This window comes from Mesoplodon mirus, assembly GCF_964341445.2.
Source record: "Mesoplodon mirus genome assembly, chromosome: 2".
NCBI classification, from domain to species: domain Eukaryota; kingdom Metazoa; phylum Chordata; class Mammalia; order Artiodactyla; family Ziphiidae; genus Mesoplodon; species Mesoplodon mirus.
Window position 1 is genome coordinate 168,471,152 of NC_138977.1, and position 16,145 is coordinate 168,487,296.

At 42.5% G+C, this 16,145-nt stretch overlaps 1 protein-coding gene across 1 annotated transcript; it reads left to right on the plus strand.

Annotated features, from left to right (window-relative positions):
* Positions 1–1,574: 1,574 nt before the first annotated feature.
* Positions 1,575–12,720, plus strand: CLRN2 (clarin 2; the record flags this gene model as incomplete). Its single annotated transcript, XM_082636461.1, has 3 exons — positions 1,575–1,827; positions 9,987–10,166; positions 12,455–12,720. The coding sequence occupies 3 exons, from the start codon at positions 1,575–1,577 to the stop codon at positions 12,718–12,720; spliced, it is 699 nt and encodes a 232-aa protein (XP_082492587.1).
* Positions 12,721–16,145: the final 3,425 nt, after the last annotated feature.

A 16,145-nucleotide genomic window follows, 5' to 3' on the forward strand; every position in this document is an offset into this window, starting at 1 on the left:
TGCAAAGGTATTACACATGGCCTGCCTTCTCAAAGCGTGCTTCATGTTACAATAAGGATAACGAATGTTATTGGTCACTTACTAATGTGCCAAGCGCTCTCCTAAGCCTTTTATAGGTATTTCGTTGTTCATTACCAGAAAAACATTTGCTATGTCAAGGTTATTGTGATGAAGACAGCTGTTGTATTTCAAAGACCTGATCTCCAGCCCCAACGCTGACATCCAGTTTTCTCAGGAGAGAAATGTCTGGAATAGCACATCCCCTGCCTACCACAAAGGGTTGCCGCACCATCAGGGGTGAGCAAGCATACGGTAAGAGCCTTTGTACACCGCACAAGCTGTGGAGACACTTTATTTTCATTGCGGAGAGACCACAGAAGTGAACTCCCAGGAAGAAAACTGTTTCCATCACCATGTCTCTCTGCCCCTCTGTGCTCTCCAAGTGAGATTCCCAGAAGTCCTGTTGGTTAACAGGGCAACCTCCTGAACTCCCTCCAGAGCTCTGTGATCAAATAAGGAATTTCAGTGCCACTTCTGCCCCACTTTGCCCCCAAAGCTACTGACAATGACTGTTACCAGTCTCACATGACGTGAAGTTGACATTCAGCAATAGACTAAAAGTTAAAATTTTAAAGCCACAGTATAAGATAGAAATTGTGGAATATTTCATTCCTTGTGCCAGTAAATCAAAAGAAAAAGGTCTGCACTCTTAGGAGAGACAAAGACCCCAGCAGCGTGATGGGAGATTATTATTTGCTAACACTTTAGAAAAACACTTTCCTTTCCCGTTTCAGGTGACACAACAGGTGGGGGCAGGGGGGAAGGGTGGAGATAAAGGGGGGCTGTAAGTGATGGGGTCCAGGTTTCCCCAACAGTCACAAATTGACTCTGACTCAGGCTGCAATTTTACCCACAGCAGATTAACCCAGTGATAAATTTAAGAATCATAAAGCCTTGTTTACACATTTCAATTAAAAGGCTTGAGAACAGAGGTCATTTTGTGGTATTAATAACACTTCTAGGGATTCTGACAGCAGTGACATTTTAGAGAAAGAAATGCCAGGGCATTCATCAAAGAGATCAACATTTGATACGGTGCATTGTTGGCAATGTTCAAGTGCTAATCATTCCATTTTTGTTTTCCTTCTACCATATGCATTTTTTGAGACTGGTTAGCATCTCTTTATAGTCAGATCTACCTGGTTATGCCTGCTAATAACTTCCTTGTCATTAAGAGGTCCACACCAGGGTTATTCAAAAACTTGAAACGAGGAACAATTAAGCCCTCTGCTGAAACCTTAGTCTAGTGGGGGATATAGGGTTACTTCCTTCGGTAACACACTCCTCTACATTCCAGTCAGGTGAAGACGTCTCTGTAGAGACTTCCAATGCAGTTGTAGTAAACATGGGCTGCGGAGGCAGGCGCTGAGGGAGGACCAGGAAATGGACCTGAAATCTTGAAACAGTGTGTTTGGGAGAGCTGACCCTAGAGCAGGGGATTGCCGAGTGTCTGGAAGATGTCAAGGACCCCTGCTGTTGCTCAGACACCTGGGGCATGACCTGCACCCACCAGGATGCCTGGATGGTTCAAAAAGACGTGGTATGGGCTGGCATCTTTACTCAGCTTCTCCTCCTTCATCCTGATCATTGTTGCCCTGGCAGTGCCCCACTGGCTGAGTGGGAAAATCCTTTGTCAGACTGGAGTTGATCTTGTCAATGCCACAGATCCAGAGCTGGTCCAATTCATTGGGGACATTTACTACGGACTCTTCCGCGGTTGTAAGGTGCGGCAATGCGGGCTCGGGGGCCGCCAGTCCCAATTCACGAGTGAGTATACTGGGGGGCACGAAACCTGCTTTAGAACATTTATATTTAAATATTCGTAAGGGTGCTTGTGTCTAAATGTGAAATTCAAGTGCCACTACAGTCTAAGGCATAATGACTTAATCCACAGTAAGCCAAGGACTTACTCTTGTTCAGCACCCAGAAGAGACCTTTTTTTTCTGTGGCAGCTTATAGAAACATTAGAAATAGGGATTTGTATATCTTTGTAGTTTACCTCTATGAATAATGACTAAAAATATGGAGTGCTTACGTGTGTCAGACATTCTACTAAGTGCTTTACATGGTTTGTCTCTTTTAAGCCTTATAACAAATGTATAAAGAAGGAATTATTAACATTCCCATTTTGCAGAGGACTACACCGAGGCTTGGAGAGGTTACAAAACTTGCCTGAGGTCACCCAGCAGAAAACTTTAGACCCAGGTCACGCGACTTGGGTATGCTCAGCCAGTGTGGCCTGCGGGTGTAGACGACCTGCTGAAATGAACCTTCCACTTCTATTTATATAAAAGCGTCAGAGTCCGTGAAAAAGCAAAAGGGCTGTGTGTCTGGGCTCTGGAATCAGACTAACTGGGTTCAAAGCCCAACCCGGATGTTTCCTGGCAAGGAGACCTCGGGCAAGGCTGCTGTCCATGAACGTGAGCAGGTACTGACGTAGGCGGGCGGCCATCCAGCGTCACAGCAGAGCTGCTCAGCAGGCAGATAGAGCAGGAATCCAAGACCAGCTTATGAAGGATCTTCTGGGAAGGAAAAACCAAAACAAAAAAGGCAATATTCTGCACATCTTTAGATTCATACAATTAGATTGCTGGTGAGAACAATATCCTACAAAATCATAATTAATCAACATAATGCAAATGCAAGGGGATAAGGGATTTATTCATTAAATGATTTCTATATTTCATAACTGTGGTTTTTAGAATCCTGGCCAGGGTATCTTATTAAACGTATAAAGACAGAAAGCTGGAACCATTGACAAATATAACGATACAAATTGGCATCATTTATATACGTGAAGGATATATATATTTGTTATGTATAGCAAGAAAAAATATCCCTGGGAATATATTTATATTTACCCAGAAATTAAACTGGACCAGGGATACTGAAAAGCTCTGTTAAAAACATAACATAAAAAGCTGAAAACACACTTAACATAAAGAAATAAACAAAAAAATAAAACAAAGAAATAGGACATGCTAAAAGGGGATGATGACAGCTGTATGCAGTACTTGGTTCTGAGCTGGGTCAGTTTACTATAAAGGATGTCACTGGGACAATTGGTGGAACTTGAACGGGGTGTCAGGATTAAACAGCAGTCATATGCCAGTGTTAACCTACTGATTTTTTTTTTTTTTTTTTGCGGTATGCGGGCCTCTCACTGTTGTGGCCTCTCCCACTGCGGAGCACAGGCTCCGGACGTGCAGGCCCAGCGGCCATGGCTCACGGGCCCAGCCGCTCCGCGGCATGTGGGATCTTCCCGGACCGGGGCACGAACACGCGTCCCCTGCATCGGCAGGCGGACTCTCAACCACTGCGCCACCAGGGAAACCCAACCTACTGATTTTGATAGTTGTATCATGGTTGTGAAAGACAACGTCCTTTTTGAGGAAATTGACCCTGAAGTGCTCAGGGTTGGAGGGGCAATTTACCCTCAAATGGTTCAGAAGGAAAAAAAATTTCTTTGTACCATTCTTACAATTTTTCTGAAGTTTGAGGTTGTTTCAAAACCACAAATACACACACAAAAAGGGGGAAATGGCACAATTTTTTAAATAATTGTAGATAATAGGGGTTTTTAAAATTTTTATTTTATATTGGAGTATAGTTGATTTCCAATGTTGTGTTAGTTTCAGGTATACAGCAAAGTGATTCAGTTATACATATACAAATATCCATTCTTTTTCAGATTCTTTTCCCATATAGGTTATTACAGAGTATTGAGTAAAGTTCCCTGTGCTGTACAGTAGGTCCTTGTTGATTACTTTATATATAGTAGTGTGTAAGTTGTAGGGAATTGAAATTAACAAACCTCACAAAGGAAGTTCCAAAGCTTGAACAAGGGAGCAATAGATTCAATAGCAGCAATACTCCAGAGACTTTAATAAGCAAGCCAGTGCTCAGGGAACATAATAAAAATAGCCCATATAATTATGTAATTATATAGCATGATATACCACGTTACCATCATAACCACCTTCTTACACACTAGATCATTTATTTATCTGTTATGTTTATTATTTATTATGTCTCCACCCCTTTGGTATATAGCACCATTAGGGCAAGGATCTTGTCCATTGATGATCCCAAGCCCCTAGAACAGTGCCTGGCACACATTCAAAAACATTGGTTGAATGAATATCAGTAAAGTACTTTTAAACTCATTTGTACTGAATGTTCATGTACAAGATGCCAGACATGTGACTTATGCTATACTAATCTTCCACAAACCTGCCACATAGACGAATAAGGCTCAGAGAGGTTAAGCAATTTGATCAAGGTCACAGAGCCATGAGTGCCAGAGCCAGGCCCCAACCCTGGTCGGCCTTACCCTAAAGTTCCCACCCTCCACTGTGTGTTGCTCCCTCGGGAATCTGTGACTGGCAACTTTCCCAAGGCGGCGGGTTACCCTAGTAGTCTTTACTGTTCTCCCGGAATTCAGCAAATTCTGGATGTTGGGGAGGTGGTGGATGGATGTGAATTCCCCAGGATGGGAGGATGCAGGTGGATGGCTCCTGTCCGAAATGACTGAGGGGTCATTTGGGAGGGTGTGTTAGTTCCCTAGGGCTGCCATAACAAAGTACCACAAACGGGGTGGCTTAAATAACAGAAATTTATTCTCTCACAGTTCTAGAGGTTAGAAATCCAAAATCAGGTTGTTGACAGGGCCGTTCTCCCTCTGAAACCTCTAGGAGAAGGAGTCTTCCTTGCCTCTTCCAGTTTCTGGTAGCCCCAGACATTCCTTGGCTTGTGGCAACATTACTCCACTCTACACATGGCATTCTCCCTAAGTCTCTTTACATGGTCTTCCCTCTGTGCACGACTGTCTCAGTGTCCAAATTTCCCCTCTTTTATAAGGACACTAGTCTTACTGGAATAGGGCTCACCCTAATGACCTCATTTCCACTTGATTACTTCTGTAAAGACCCTATTTCCCAATAAGGTCGTATCCTGAGATGATGGCGGTTAGGACTTCAACACATTTTTTGAGGCTGGGTACAGAATGCAACCCATAACAGAGGGTGTGGAGTGGCAGATGGTGGGCCTAGGATAATTAAGGAGGTCACCAAGCACAAGCACTGTTTCTGGAGAAGCAGCTGAAGCAGAGACAGGCTTTGCAGAAGGAGGAGGCCAAAGGAGGGCAAGACAAGACTGGGCCCTTCCACTGTGATGCTAATTAAACCCCTGCCATCCCAGCTCACAGAAATGCAAACTACCTCTAGCCCTGGAAGCCATAAGCTAAGCAAATGAGCACTTACTGTTTGCCCACTGGAGGCAGTCAGTACATGTTCCTTTCCCTCCTCCCTCTTCCTTCTCAGAGGGGTGACTATGGGAAAAAGCCCTCTGGGTTCATCTAACATGGTCTGCTCTCTGAAACATCAGAACTGTGTAAGAATCATAAAGGACTTTTAAATATTAGTTCTGAGCAGGATAATACTCAGGAAAGTTTTATTTCTGGCTGCCCTGGGTGGTGTCCCAGAGGAGGGTGTATAACCATGATGTGATTCTTTTTGAAAACTTGCACCACCTGGCTTTGGCTGGTTTTAAACCAATGACACCCAGGGACACCGCGTCTGTTACCACATTCTCTAGCCTCAGAGGTGAGTCTCTCTACCTTTAGATGTACAGCTCCTAGAGCCAGTACCACCTACTTGTGTGAGGCAGCTATGGGGTGTATCACAGCCCCCAAACCCCAAGTTGGAATCAGGATTTTCCTGCTACTGTCACTGCTGTTCCGAAGAAAGAAAAAAAAAATCCCTGCTCCCAGGGCCCATGTTCAGATCAGCGGAGAAGGCGGGTGTGAAAGTGCTTTGTAAACTGGAGTAGGAAAGTTTGATGGGGTCTCGTGGACAAACAGCCTCAATTCGCACCTTCATAGGGGTCTCCCCTAGAATCACCCAAGAGAGTTAATTTCCAAACCAATCATGGAGAAAAACAGAGAACTATACAGCATAATCATAATTAAGATCCATTTTTATACCCAGACTTTCTGAAATAAAAACAAATCAATCTAGCAATTTGAGCGGCTGGGGAAAGAAAGGGACAAACGCTAATTTAGCAGTGTTCACATATTCAGCTGTACTGTATTTATGGGCCTGGCGCTTTTAGGAAAACAGGGATAAACTAAACAGAGGAGTGTCTGCCCTCCAGAAGCTTTCCATCTGGGACAGAGAAAGGCAGTAAATGAGCACTGGGCAGTGACACATTAATGTCTCAAGCTGTCACCTCTTTGTTCATTTCCTTCAACCCACTCTGCGCTAGAGGAGAGATTTTATTTATGTCCATTTTACTGATGAGGAAATTGGGGATCAGAGAAATCAATAAATGAAATAATTTCTGTAAAAGCACCTGATGTGGTGCTTGATACATAGTATGTGCTTGATCATTTTTAATTTACTGCTTCCCCCCTCATCTCCCACCCCCAAGCATTCCATCAACAGCCAGACCTGGATCTGACTTCAAATCTCAGGCTTTTCTTATCATTGTCCATTTTAGATAACAGTCCTTTCTCAGATGTGTCTTTTGCAACTCTTTTCTCCCATTGCAGTGGCTGTGTTGTCATTTTTTTGACATTGTCTTTTGCAGGGCAGAATTTTTGCATTTTAGTGAAATCCAATTTATCAATTATTTCTTTTTTAAAATTAATTTTTGCCTTGCTGGGGCAAAAGGGACTGCTGGACTTCTCTGGAGTAGGGAGCAAACAAATTACCTAATAATTAGATAGTTAATCTAATTTGAGTTGCTGACAGGATGATTAATCACTTCTGGGATTCACGTGAGTTAGCTTTAATATGTACACCATAAGAATAATTATTCAAATTCAAAAAAAGACCTCTAGACCTCCAGCTGTACTAGGATTAAACTTTTAAATCTTTGCTTATCCAAGTTATCTGATTTTCTGGCAATAGGTCCTGCGGCAAAATCCTGAAGCCAACACTTCTTGGCTGGGTGACCTGACTAAGCTATTTAACTTCTCATTTCTAGGACTCTAACTTATGCATCTGTAGGATTGAGAGGAGGTTGCCGTGAGCAGTGAAAGAGAGAAAGTGTATATGTGCTGGCACACAGTCTGTGGTCAATATGTGTAGCTATTGTCACTTGTCACCATGGATCATATGCATTTATGGTCATGGATTTCAAGCTGGAAATTTAAATGTAGTCCTTAATTCAGACGTGTCTCAAACTTTTGGAAACTGGGTACAAATATGAAAGGCAAGCAGGCAACAGGTCTCCTGGGATGGCACTTGTGTGACAAGAGCAAAAGTAGAGTCACCCCTTAAAGAAATTATTAATAGAAGGAACTGATGCACGAAAACTCATGAGGAAAGATTTGAATTTCTAAATAATGACATATATAAAAAATAATAAGATCTCAATTAACTGGGAGATCTAGAGCCTTGGAGTGTGGCCCATGCTTGGAGGCTGAATGAGATTCAGCCCTTTGCCAGTAAAGATTTGTTTTTTTAATATAGTCAATACATTTCCTACTGCAGAAGCTAAGGATTGGGTATTCTTTCACCATCCCTCTCCATATCACTCCATATGCCCCAAATCCCCTCGTCCCATCATCATAATATGGTTATTTCTCAATGTTTTTTATTAAATCACACCTGGAGATGAGTTCATATCATTATATGGATATGATTAATTCTTTTTATAAGTTGCTTTGTGTGATCGTGCTTTAATTTATTAAATCAATCTCCTATTGACTCACGTTTTGGTTTTTTCTCCAATCTTTTGCTACTGTAATGAATATCTGATATATACAGCTTTGAGCACACGTGGGAGTGCTTTTCCTAGAAATGAAATTGCTGTGATAGATGTTGCCAAATTGCTCTCTAAGGACATTGTATGGATTAATATCCCTACAAGTTTTGACAACTGCCTCCTTCCCTACACCTTCATTAACATGGTGTATTAGCAAACCTTTTGATCTTTGCCAATCACACAGGTGATGAGTTTCTATTTTAAGTGTTTGGTGAGGATTATTACGCTGGTCATGTGTCTTAAGGGTTGCATGGCAAGAAAGAAGATTATGAAACAATAAGGTAATCAGGCATAAGCTACCATGTTTGGAATGAAAAAGTGCTGCGAGTTTGCAATGAAAAAAAAAAATCTAAAGGACACTGAAATGTAAGGAAAGGAAATGGAAGAGAGAAGTCCTACAGAAAAATATCCCGTGAGAAGGAGTTCATTTTCTGGGGTAAAGTTTCTGATGCTGATGAGATAACCACATGGAGATAAATATACATGGAAATACAGAACTGGAAAGAAAGCTAGATCAGAACTGAAGACATAACTGTGGAGTGTCTGGACACTTCTGAGTGGAAAGGACACTTCAAAGGAAGAAGGACAAAAATTCTTGTTCTCAGGCTTGCAAGACACCAGCCTTCTATGAATAAAAATGGGCAGGTGAGCCAGCAAAGGAGCCAGAGCGGGAGGGGGTCAGGGAGTGAATGGAACCTGGAAATCTTTGAGTCCTGGCTCCCAACTGGGGCCAAAGACGGATTGGTCAGTTGTATCAAGTAATTAAGCAGGGAGGTTGGAATTCACAAGATGGACCCAGATTTGATGAGGAGGTATTCAGTAGAAACTTTGGAGTAGTTGCAGAGGAAGGGGTTTGCCCAGGAGTTTTTTAGCTTTCATCATTTTAAACCATTCATTTACAATAACTGAAATCAGTGACTCTAAACTCCATATACCATGTGAAACTCCATATACCATATAGGACTTTGGTCCTAGATAGAGTTCAGGATCACCTTGCCCAAAGACAAGGAACTTAGTGTCTCCAAGCCTTTGGGTAAGGGCATTTAATACAATCTTCATATCCTTGTCACAAGGATTGGATGAGATAACAGACGTAAAGGGCTTGGCCCTGACTGTGCTCAGTAAATGTTGATTACACTCAACTCCTATGCAACTATTACTATCCCCATTACACTGATGAGGAAACTGAGGCTTGAGAAGTCACATGACTCTTCCCAAGTCAGAGGGTAAAATAACAACAACAACCACAGTTGCCATTTTTGAGAACGGACTCTTTCTTGGACAATATTTAGACACTCTACTATGATATATCATTTAATCTTCACATAGAGAGAAATATAGAGAAAACAAATCCAAATTAATATTTCACTAAATTATCCTGCCACATTAATATGGCAAATTAATATTCTAATAAAGTGCAACATGAGAATTACATGCCCATCATACACAGGGAATTAATGTCTATCTTACTGAATCATTATGGGGAATCCAAAATGATGCTCCTAGCTTTGCTTTAGTGCCCACAAAGTGGGCACTATGATTATTCCTATGCCCTTCACTTGACCCCCTCAATATTGTAAGATGGGTAGGAGAAGTAGGGTTTAGATGATCCTAAATATTTTATAATTGTGGCAAATCAGCAAAGCTGGGATTTGAACCTGGAACTTTGGATGCCAGATCTAGGCTTCACTTTGCTGCACCCTTCTATACTCCTATGATATACGTGAGACCGCTTCTACTTTTCTGATTTAATGAAGGCTACTCTCTGACCCAAATGAAAGCTTTGTGATCGATCAGCCTTCTTTGACTGATTCTCTTGCCAGCCTCCTTTGCTAAAGCAACACCATCTGGAGCTTGTACGGATTAACTCACACCAGATCCCAGAGCTGCGAGGCCGATGCAACTTAAATGCCCAGCTGGGGCACATTCTGATTTTGCATCCACCCCAAGGAAGAGAAGATTGTTGGCCAACTGATAAGTGGTAAATCTGGGGGCCATGAATTCATCTCAGGAAGTCTCCTGCTTTTTGAAAACCCAGCACTTGCTGCCTTGCCCTCACTCCCCTTTGCTAAAGCCTTCATGGTAAGCAAGCCTGGGACGTACGAACTGGAGCCAAGCTCTGAGGCTGACATCTTGGCTGTGTCTTCTCTCCCCAGTCTTCCCACACCTGGTGAAGGAGCTCAATGCAGGCCTCCACGTGACAATTCTGTTGCTCCTCTTCCTGGCCTTGGTGCTGGCTCTGGTCAGCATGGGCTTTGCCATTCTCAACATGATCCAGGTTCCGTACCGGGCAGTCAACGGCCCTGGGGGCATCTGTCTATGGAACGTTCTCGCAGGTAAGGAAGACCCCTGGGGAGAGAGATTCCTGTCCATGCCATCAGGAGGCTGAGTTCCAAGTAGATGGGCAGAAGGCATGAAGGAATTAAAATGCCCCACCTCAGCCTTCACTTCCCTGGGTCTGTTACTTCCTTGATAGGCATGAATATCCTTTTTACTAAAAGTTGAAGAATCTCTGTCATCATAAAGAACTGAAGTATTAGCGTGCATGAGTGGCTGAGGACTTAGAGCAGCGAAGAGAGGTCGGGATGAGAGAAGAGAGAAGACAGAGAGCTGTGGGTGAAGAAGAGGGGACCGTGGGATGAGTGAGGATGTGGGACTGCTGCTGTGATTCTGAAGGAACATCACAAAGGACAGAAGAGAAGGGACCTGGGGGGCTTACATGCCTTATTTCGTGTAAACCTCACAACTTCTCTATGAGGCGGTATTATTAGACCCATATTTACAGGTGAAGAACCTGAAGCTCAGAGAAATTAAAAGATGCACCCAAAGTCACACAACGATGAGTAACAGAGGTAGGATTCCAACCCAGGTTTAACTGAGTCTAAGCCTTTTGTCCTTTCTTTAATCATCTATGACCACCATGACCTATTTTCCAAGACAAAAACCAAGACAAAAGATGTGTGTGAGTGTATGTGTGTGTGTGTGTGTGTGTGTCTGTGTGTGTGTGTTGATTTGGGAGAGTATCTGATATACAGAAATTAATTCACATTTAGTTTGGCACTGAAAAAATCACCTGTAATGAAAGTAACAAAATCCCAAGAATTGATTTCAGAAAACCCAGGTCAAATGGTCAAGGTATCCTGATGGCAATAACCCCTCACTACCTTTTACTTTATACAGGATGACCATAAAGTATAGAAACAAGTAATGTTGTTTTATCATGCATTAGAATGTAATGTCAGTAAATCACTTATTATGTATTTGCCTATGTTTGCAGACTGTGGCCATCCTGTAGAATTTCTTATAAATGTGGCTCACTCCCATGTAGACTTGTTTATCTCTGCCTGAATGCTCACAGTGGTTGGCATGTAGAAAGTGCTCAATCCTGCTTTTGAAATAAATGCTTATCTCTGTCAATTCCCTTCCTCAGAGAGACAGTACTCTCAAGCTCTATTGACAGGAGTATTTTAAAAAACGCAATTTGACCAAACTTTACTCTCAAAAGGCATAAAAATATGAGTATCCTTTGATTAAACAATTCCAAACATTAATTTATGCTAAGGAAATAACAGGAAAAGAGCACAAAAAAATGTACATTAAAAGGAGTTTCCTTCAGCACTTTATAATATCAAAAAATTAGAAGCAATCTAGATATCCAGAAATTAGGTCACACTTAATTAAACTTAAAATAATTAGGTGTGTTGCTAGTATAAAACATCATACACAGTTTAAAGTGGTGCTTTAACAGAATATTTAACATGGAAAAACATTCAAGTAAGGGAAGAAAATCAAGTGTAAAGCAGTAAGAGTACCATAATACTAATTTTGTTAAAGAGATGGAAATGTAAAGAAATATACTAAAATGTTCAAAGTGTTTATATTTGCCTTTTAGGAAAAAAGCAAATTTGTCTTTTCATCTTTGTGATTTTCTCTGGCATCCAAATTTTCTTCAATAAGAAGTAATAATCTAAACAAAGGCCATAATAAATGTGTTTTTAAAATATTAATTAAAATCAGGGCAAGAGAAAAGTAGAGAAAAAGAGAGAGAGAAAAATGGAGAGAGAAAGAGAAACAGAGGGAACCCGGAAGGTCAAAGTCTGAAGCAATAGCTAGGGAAGGACGTGAAGTTTGGAATCCTTCCAGTTTTCTCCTCTCTCCTTTCCTTTCCTCCTTCTCTTATCTCCTCTTATCATTAAGCTTGGAAAGAGGATAACTGAGGAGGAGAGAACAGTCTAGCCCTCCGTTCTAATCCCCCAATCTGCCCAGTAAGATGCTCTTGTGTCTTCCCTCGGAAGGCTCAAGGTCTACATACACAGGCTGAAATACTTAGAGACTGAGCTTATCCAAATGTGCACACACACCCCTGCCCCGCCCTGGGTAAGTAAGGGAAAAAGTAGCAGGGTCGAGACTCAAAGTAGATCTGATAGGAAGCTTATTCCCACACCTCTCGCCCCTCACACAGTGGATTATCTGCTGCTTTTAAAAGCATTTTAAAATTTGTGTTGCCCTAAGCGTGTTTTACACCGCAAGTTTGTTGCCTGTGCCACAGAAAAGCCACCTCACATCTAGTGGTTGAATTGCAAGGAAAAGAGCTGTGCATGAGGGTGTCCTTTCTGGGTTTCAGGCGGAGTCGTGGCCTTGGCCATCGCCAGCTTCATGGCCGCGGTAAAATTTCACGACCTGACAGAACGAATTGCCAACTTCCAGGAGAAACTCTTCCGCTTTGTGGTGGTGGAGGAAGAGTATGAAGAGTCGTTCTGGATCTGCGTGGCCAGCGCCTCAGCCCACGCCACTAACCTGGTTGTGGTGGCCATCAGTCAGATTCCCCTCCCGGAGATTAAGACCAAGATAGAAGAGGTCACGGTCACGGCCGAGGATATCTTGTATTAATAACCTTCTCCTGAAATCAGTTCTTCGGAGAATGGAAACCTCCTTTTTCTTTTTTCCAGCTTGCACAGTCCTGAATGTCTATGCTTTCTCAGTAAGAAGAAGGAAGTGGAGGGGGGGAGGGTAGTTACCTGGGCCAGAAAAGAAAACTTTCCGAATTTCTGGCATCCCTGCACTTTTTTCTCACTGACCTTGGAGTTAGAGACTCTGCCACTTGCCAGCCCTGTGTGACACTGGACAATTCATTTAATATCTACTTCTCAGTTTCTTCATCTGTAAAATGGGGATATTAACGACCTCGCAAGGTTGTAATGAGGTTTAAATGGGCAATAACGTTGCCAGCCTTTGTATATTGTGGAGCACCCTACACGTATAAGGTACTGTACACTCCAAGAAATGTCTATAGACCCTTGGTATACCCTGCACAATATTAGGAGGAATGCAAAGAGGAATATGATAATGTCCCTGGCCTCCAGAAACACCTAGTCTTTCCACACGACACAGGAATCAGAGAGCAACAATAACAGTAAGAATGAAAATAACTACCATTCTTTGGAGTGGTTACTACATGCAGTTCTAAAAGTTTTACATATAGTAAGTCATTAGGTCCTCACTACAACTTTGTTGGCATAGTACTACTTTAGTCCCATTTCATAGATGAAGAAACTAAGGCATAAAGCATTTGGATAACTTGCTGAGGTCAGGAATTAAATGGAGGGAAGTCTGGAGCCACAGTTTACATTTTTAACCCCTTTGCTGACCTGATGTTTGGTGTACGAGCAATTGCAAGGCAATGTGATCAGTGTTATAAAAGCACATGGAGAAAGGACCTGAGAAGGAATTAATGCTTCAGGATGGGATGCGGTATTAAAGAAAGTATCTCAGAGTTGACAGTTGATCTGAACTTTGAAAGATGAAGAGAGTTTTTCCAGTGGTAAAGGAAGCAAAGTTGGAGAAGGGCATTCCAGGATAAGTCAGTAATGAGGAGGAAGCACAAGGTATGAATTTACAAAGGGGGCTTGGAAGTATGTGAACACCCAGTGGGGTTAGAATATTGCTCTAATGCAGCTGTTGGATAAACCCAGATGTTTTGTGTTAGGTTTTCCTGAGTGGTACTGTGACAGTTAATTTTATGTGTCAACTTGGTTAGGCCATGGTACCCAGATATTGGTCAAACACTATGTTTTTGTGAAGGTATTTTTTTGGACGGGGTTTATCAGTAGATTTTCAGTAAAGCAGGTTGCCGTCCATAGTATGGGAGGGTCTCATCCAATCAGCTGAAGGCCTTAAGAAAAAGACTGACTTCCCCCAAGGGAGAGGGAATTCTGCCAACAAACTTCCACTGGACTCAAACTGAAACTCTTCCCTGGATCTCCAGACTGCCCACCTACCCTGCAGATTTTGGATTTTCCAGTCTCCACAATCATGTGAGCCAGTTCCTTATAATAAATCTCTCTTTCTCTCTCATACACACAGACACACACACATTCCTATTGGTTCTATTTCTTTGGAGAACCCTCACTCATGCAAGTCCAAAACTCTCTTAATTCATTTTCCCACCATGTCAGCTGGGGTGAATCCTTTCCCAGCTCTCCTGTCTTCATGCCAAGTAAAAGTTATCTAATCCCCCCAGATGAGCTTCATCTAAAATGACACTTGATTCGGACTCACTCTACTTTGCTTAACACTGAGCTTCAGAAAGTTTCCATGGAATCTCTTCTGTTCTAACTGCTTCTGCTTCCCTGCTGTGTTCTTCTGCCCCTTGCAGCCCTCTATCCCCACCCCAGACACAGCTGCAGTCTTACTCAGCAGACTGATGTCACTCATCAAATATGCAGATGGCACATGGCTGGAAGGGAGAGTTAACATGATAGGAGATGGGTCCAAAAGGTAACGACACACTGCAGTGCTGTCTTGAAAACAAGTGGAAAGGTCAACGTTCTATCAAGTTTAACATAAAGTCCTGCTGACAGTTTTTCTTTAAAATCAATAATATAAACACAAGACTCTGGCAACAGTTTATATGATAAACATCTGAGGGTCTTAGTACATTTATTCATTCATTCAACAAGTATTGAAACTTCTGGAAGTAGAGCAGTGAATGAACAGACAAAAATTCCTGCCCTGCAGAGATTTCATTCTCCGAGCAGCTGGGGGGAAGAGGGGATTCATACTGAGACAGCATGTGAGCTACTAAAAATGTTATCCCAGCCCAGCCGTAGCCTTCACCCTGATCACTGCCTCAGATCTGTGCAGGCCATCAGGTGGCGTGGCGGCAGAGTGAACTGGTTTTGCTTCTAATAATGGAATTACCTTATCAAGGTGGTAACCTTGATCAAGCTGCATATGTTCCATGGTGTCAAAGTGCAAGCTTTTGTATGAGTGTGAATTTTTCCAGTGACAGAGTCTATAGCTTTACAAAATGTTTCAGAAGCGTCTGTAACACCTTAAAAATTTCAACCCCTGATCCATCAGGTAGCAACCTTCACGTTGCTGGAGATAATCAGGTTCCGTCTGAAAGTCATCTCTCAGGGATACTGTAGAAGAGATTCCTATATGGAATTTCACGAGTTTTGTTAGGCGTGAACGAATGAAGGAAGGAGGGAGAATACATATCTGGGTCACAATGCACTCGCATGGTACTCAAAGATATGGAGAAATTGTAGCTCATTTATTTTGACTATAGTTAATCTGGTCACTTTATGAATAAAGAAAAACTAATAATAAATGCCTGATTCAGTCTAAATTTAACCCGATCTGATTGTTTATACTTAGGGATAATGCTGACCTTCTCTGGGATAAAATGGCTGGCTCCTCAGATAAGCTCTCTGCCCCTGCCTCTCTCCTGAAGGTCCTGGGGTTATGGGAGAGGAAGGTAGGCACACATATACTCCCGATCTCTGGGAAGCATCCCCTGGTATCCTGATGGTTCTTGGGAGGAGGGTGCACTGGCTGGGCTCATTGGGCTTCTGTCCCCCTGGCTGCTGCTTGCCCTGCCAGCCTTCCCAGGGCAGCCTGAGGGTGGAATAATTTATGAAATGTTCTTTCAACTGGTCAGAGCCCGATCACTGCCTGGAAGACTTGTCCTCATCTTGGATCCTACCAGCTGCAGACCCCCGAGTGACCACAAAGTCCTCCCTCCGGCTCACCTGTCCTCTGGTCCACACCCAGGCTTCACTGCAGAGATGCCCACCTGCTTTGGCAGCCTAGGAGCCTCACCTGGTGTCAACATAGCATCCTGCCCCGGAGGTCCTGGAGACACGTCTCCATTCATTCCCACGAAGTAACTAACATGATTTATAGGCTCTTATTTCCCCCAAAATTGCAGACTTGAGAGGTTCCTTGCTGCTAATGTGGCTTAGTCTAAATATGAAATAAACTTTATTCAAAAAATTAAGTCTCTGCAAAATCTTAACAATTGTTAAACT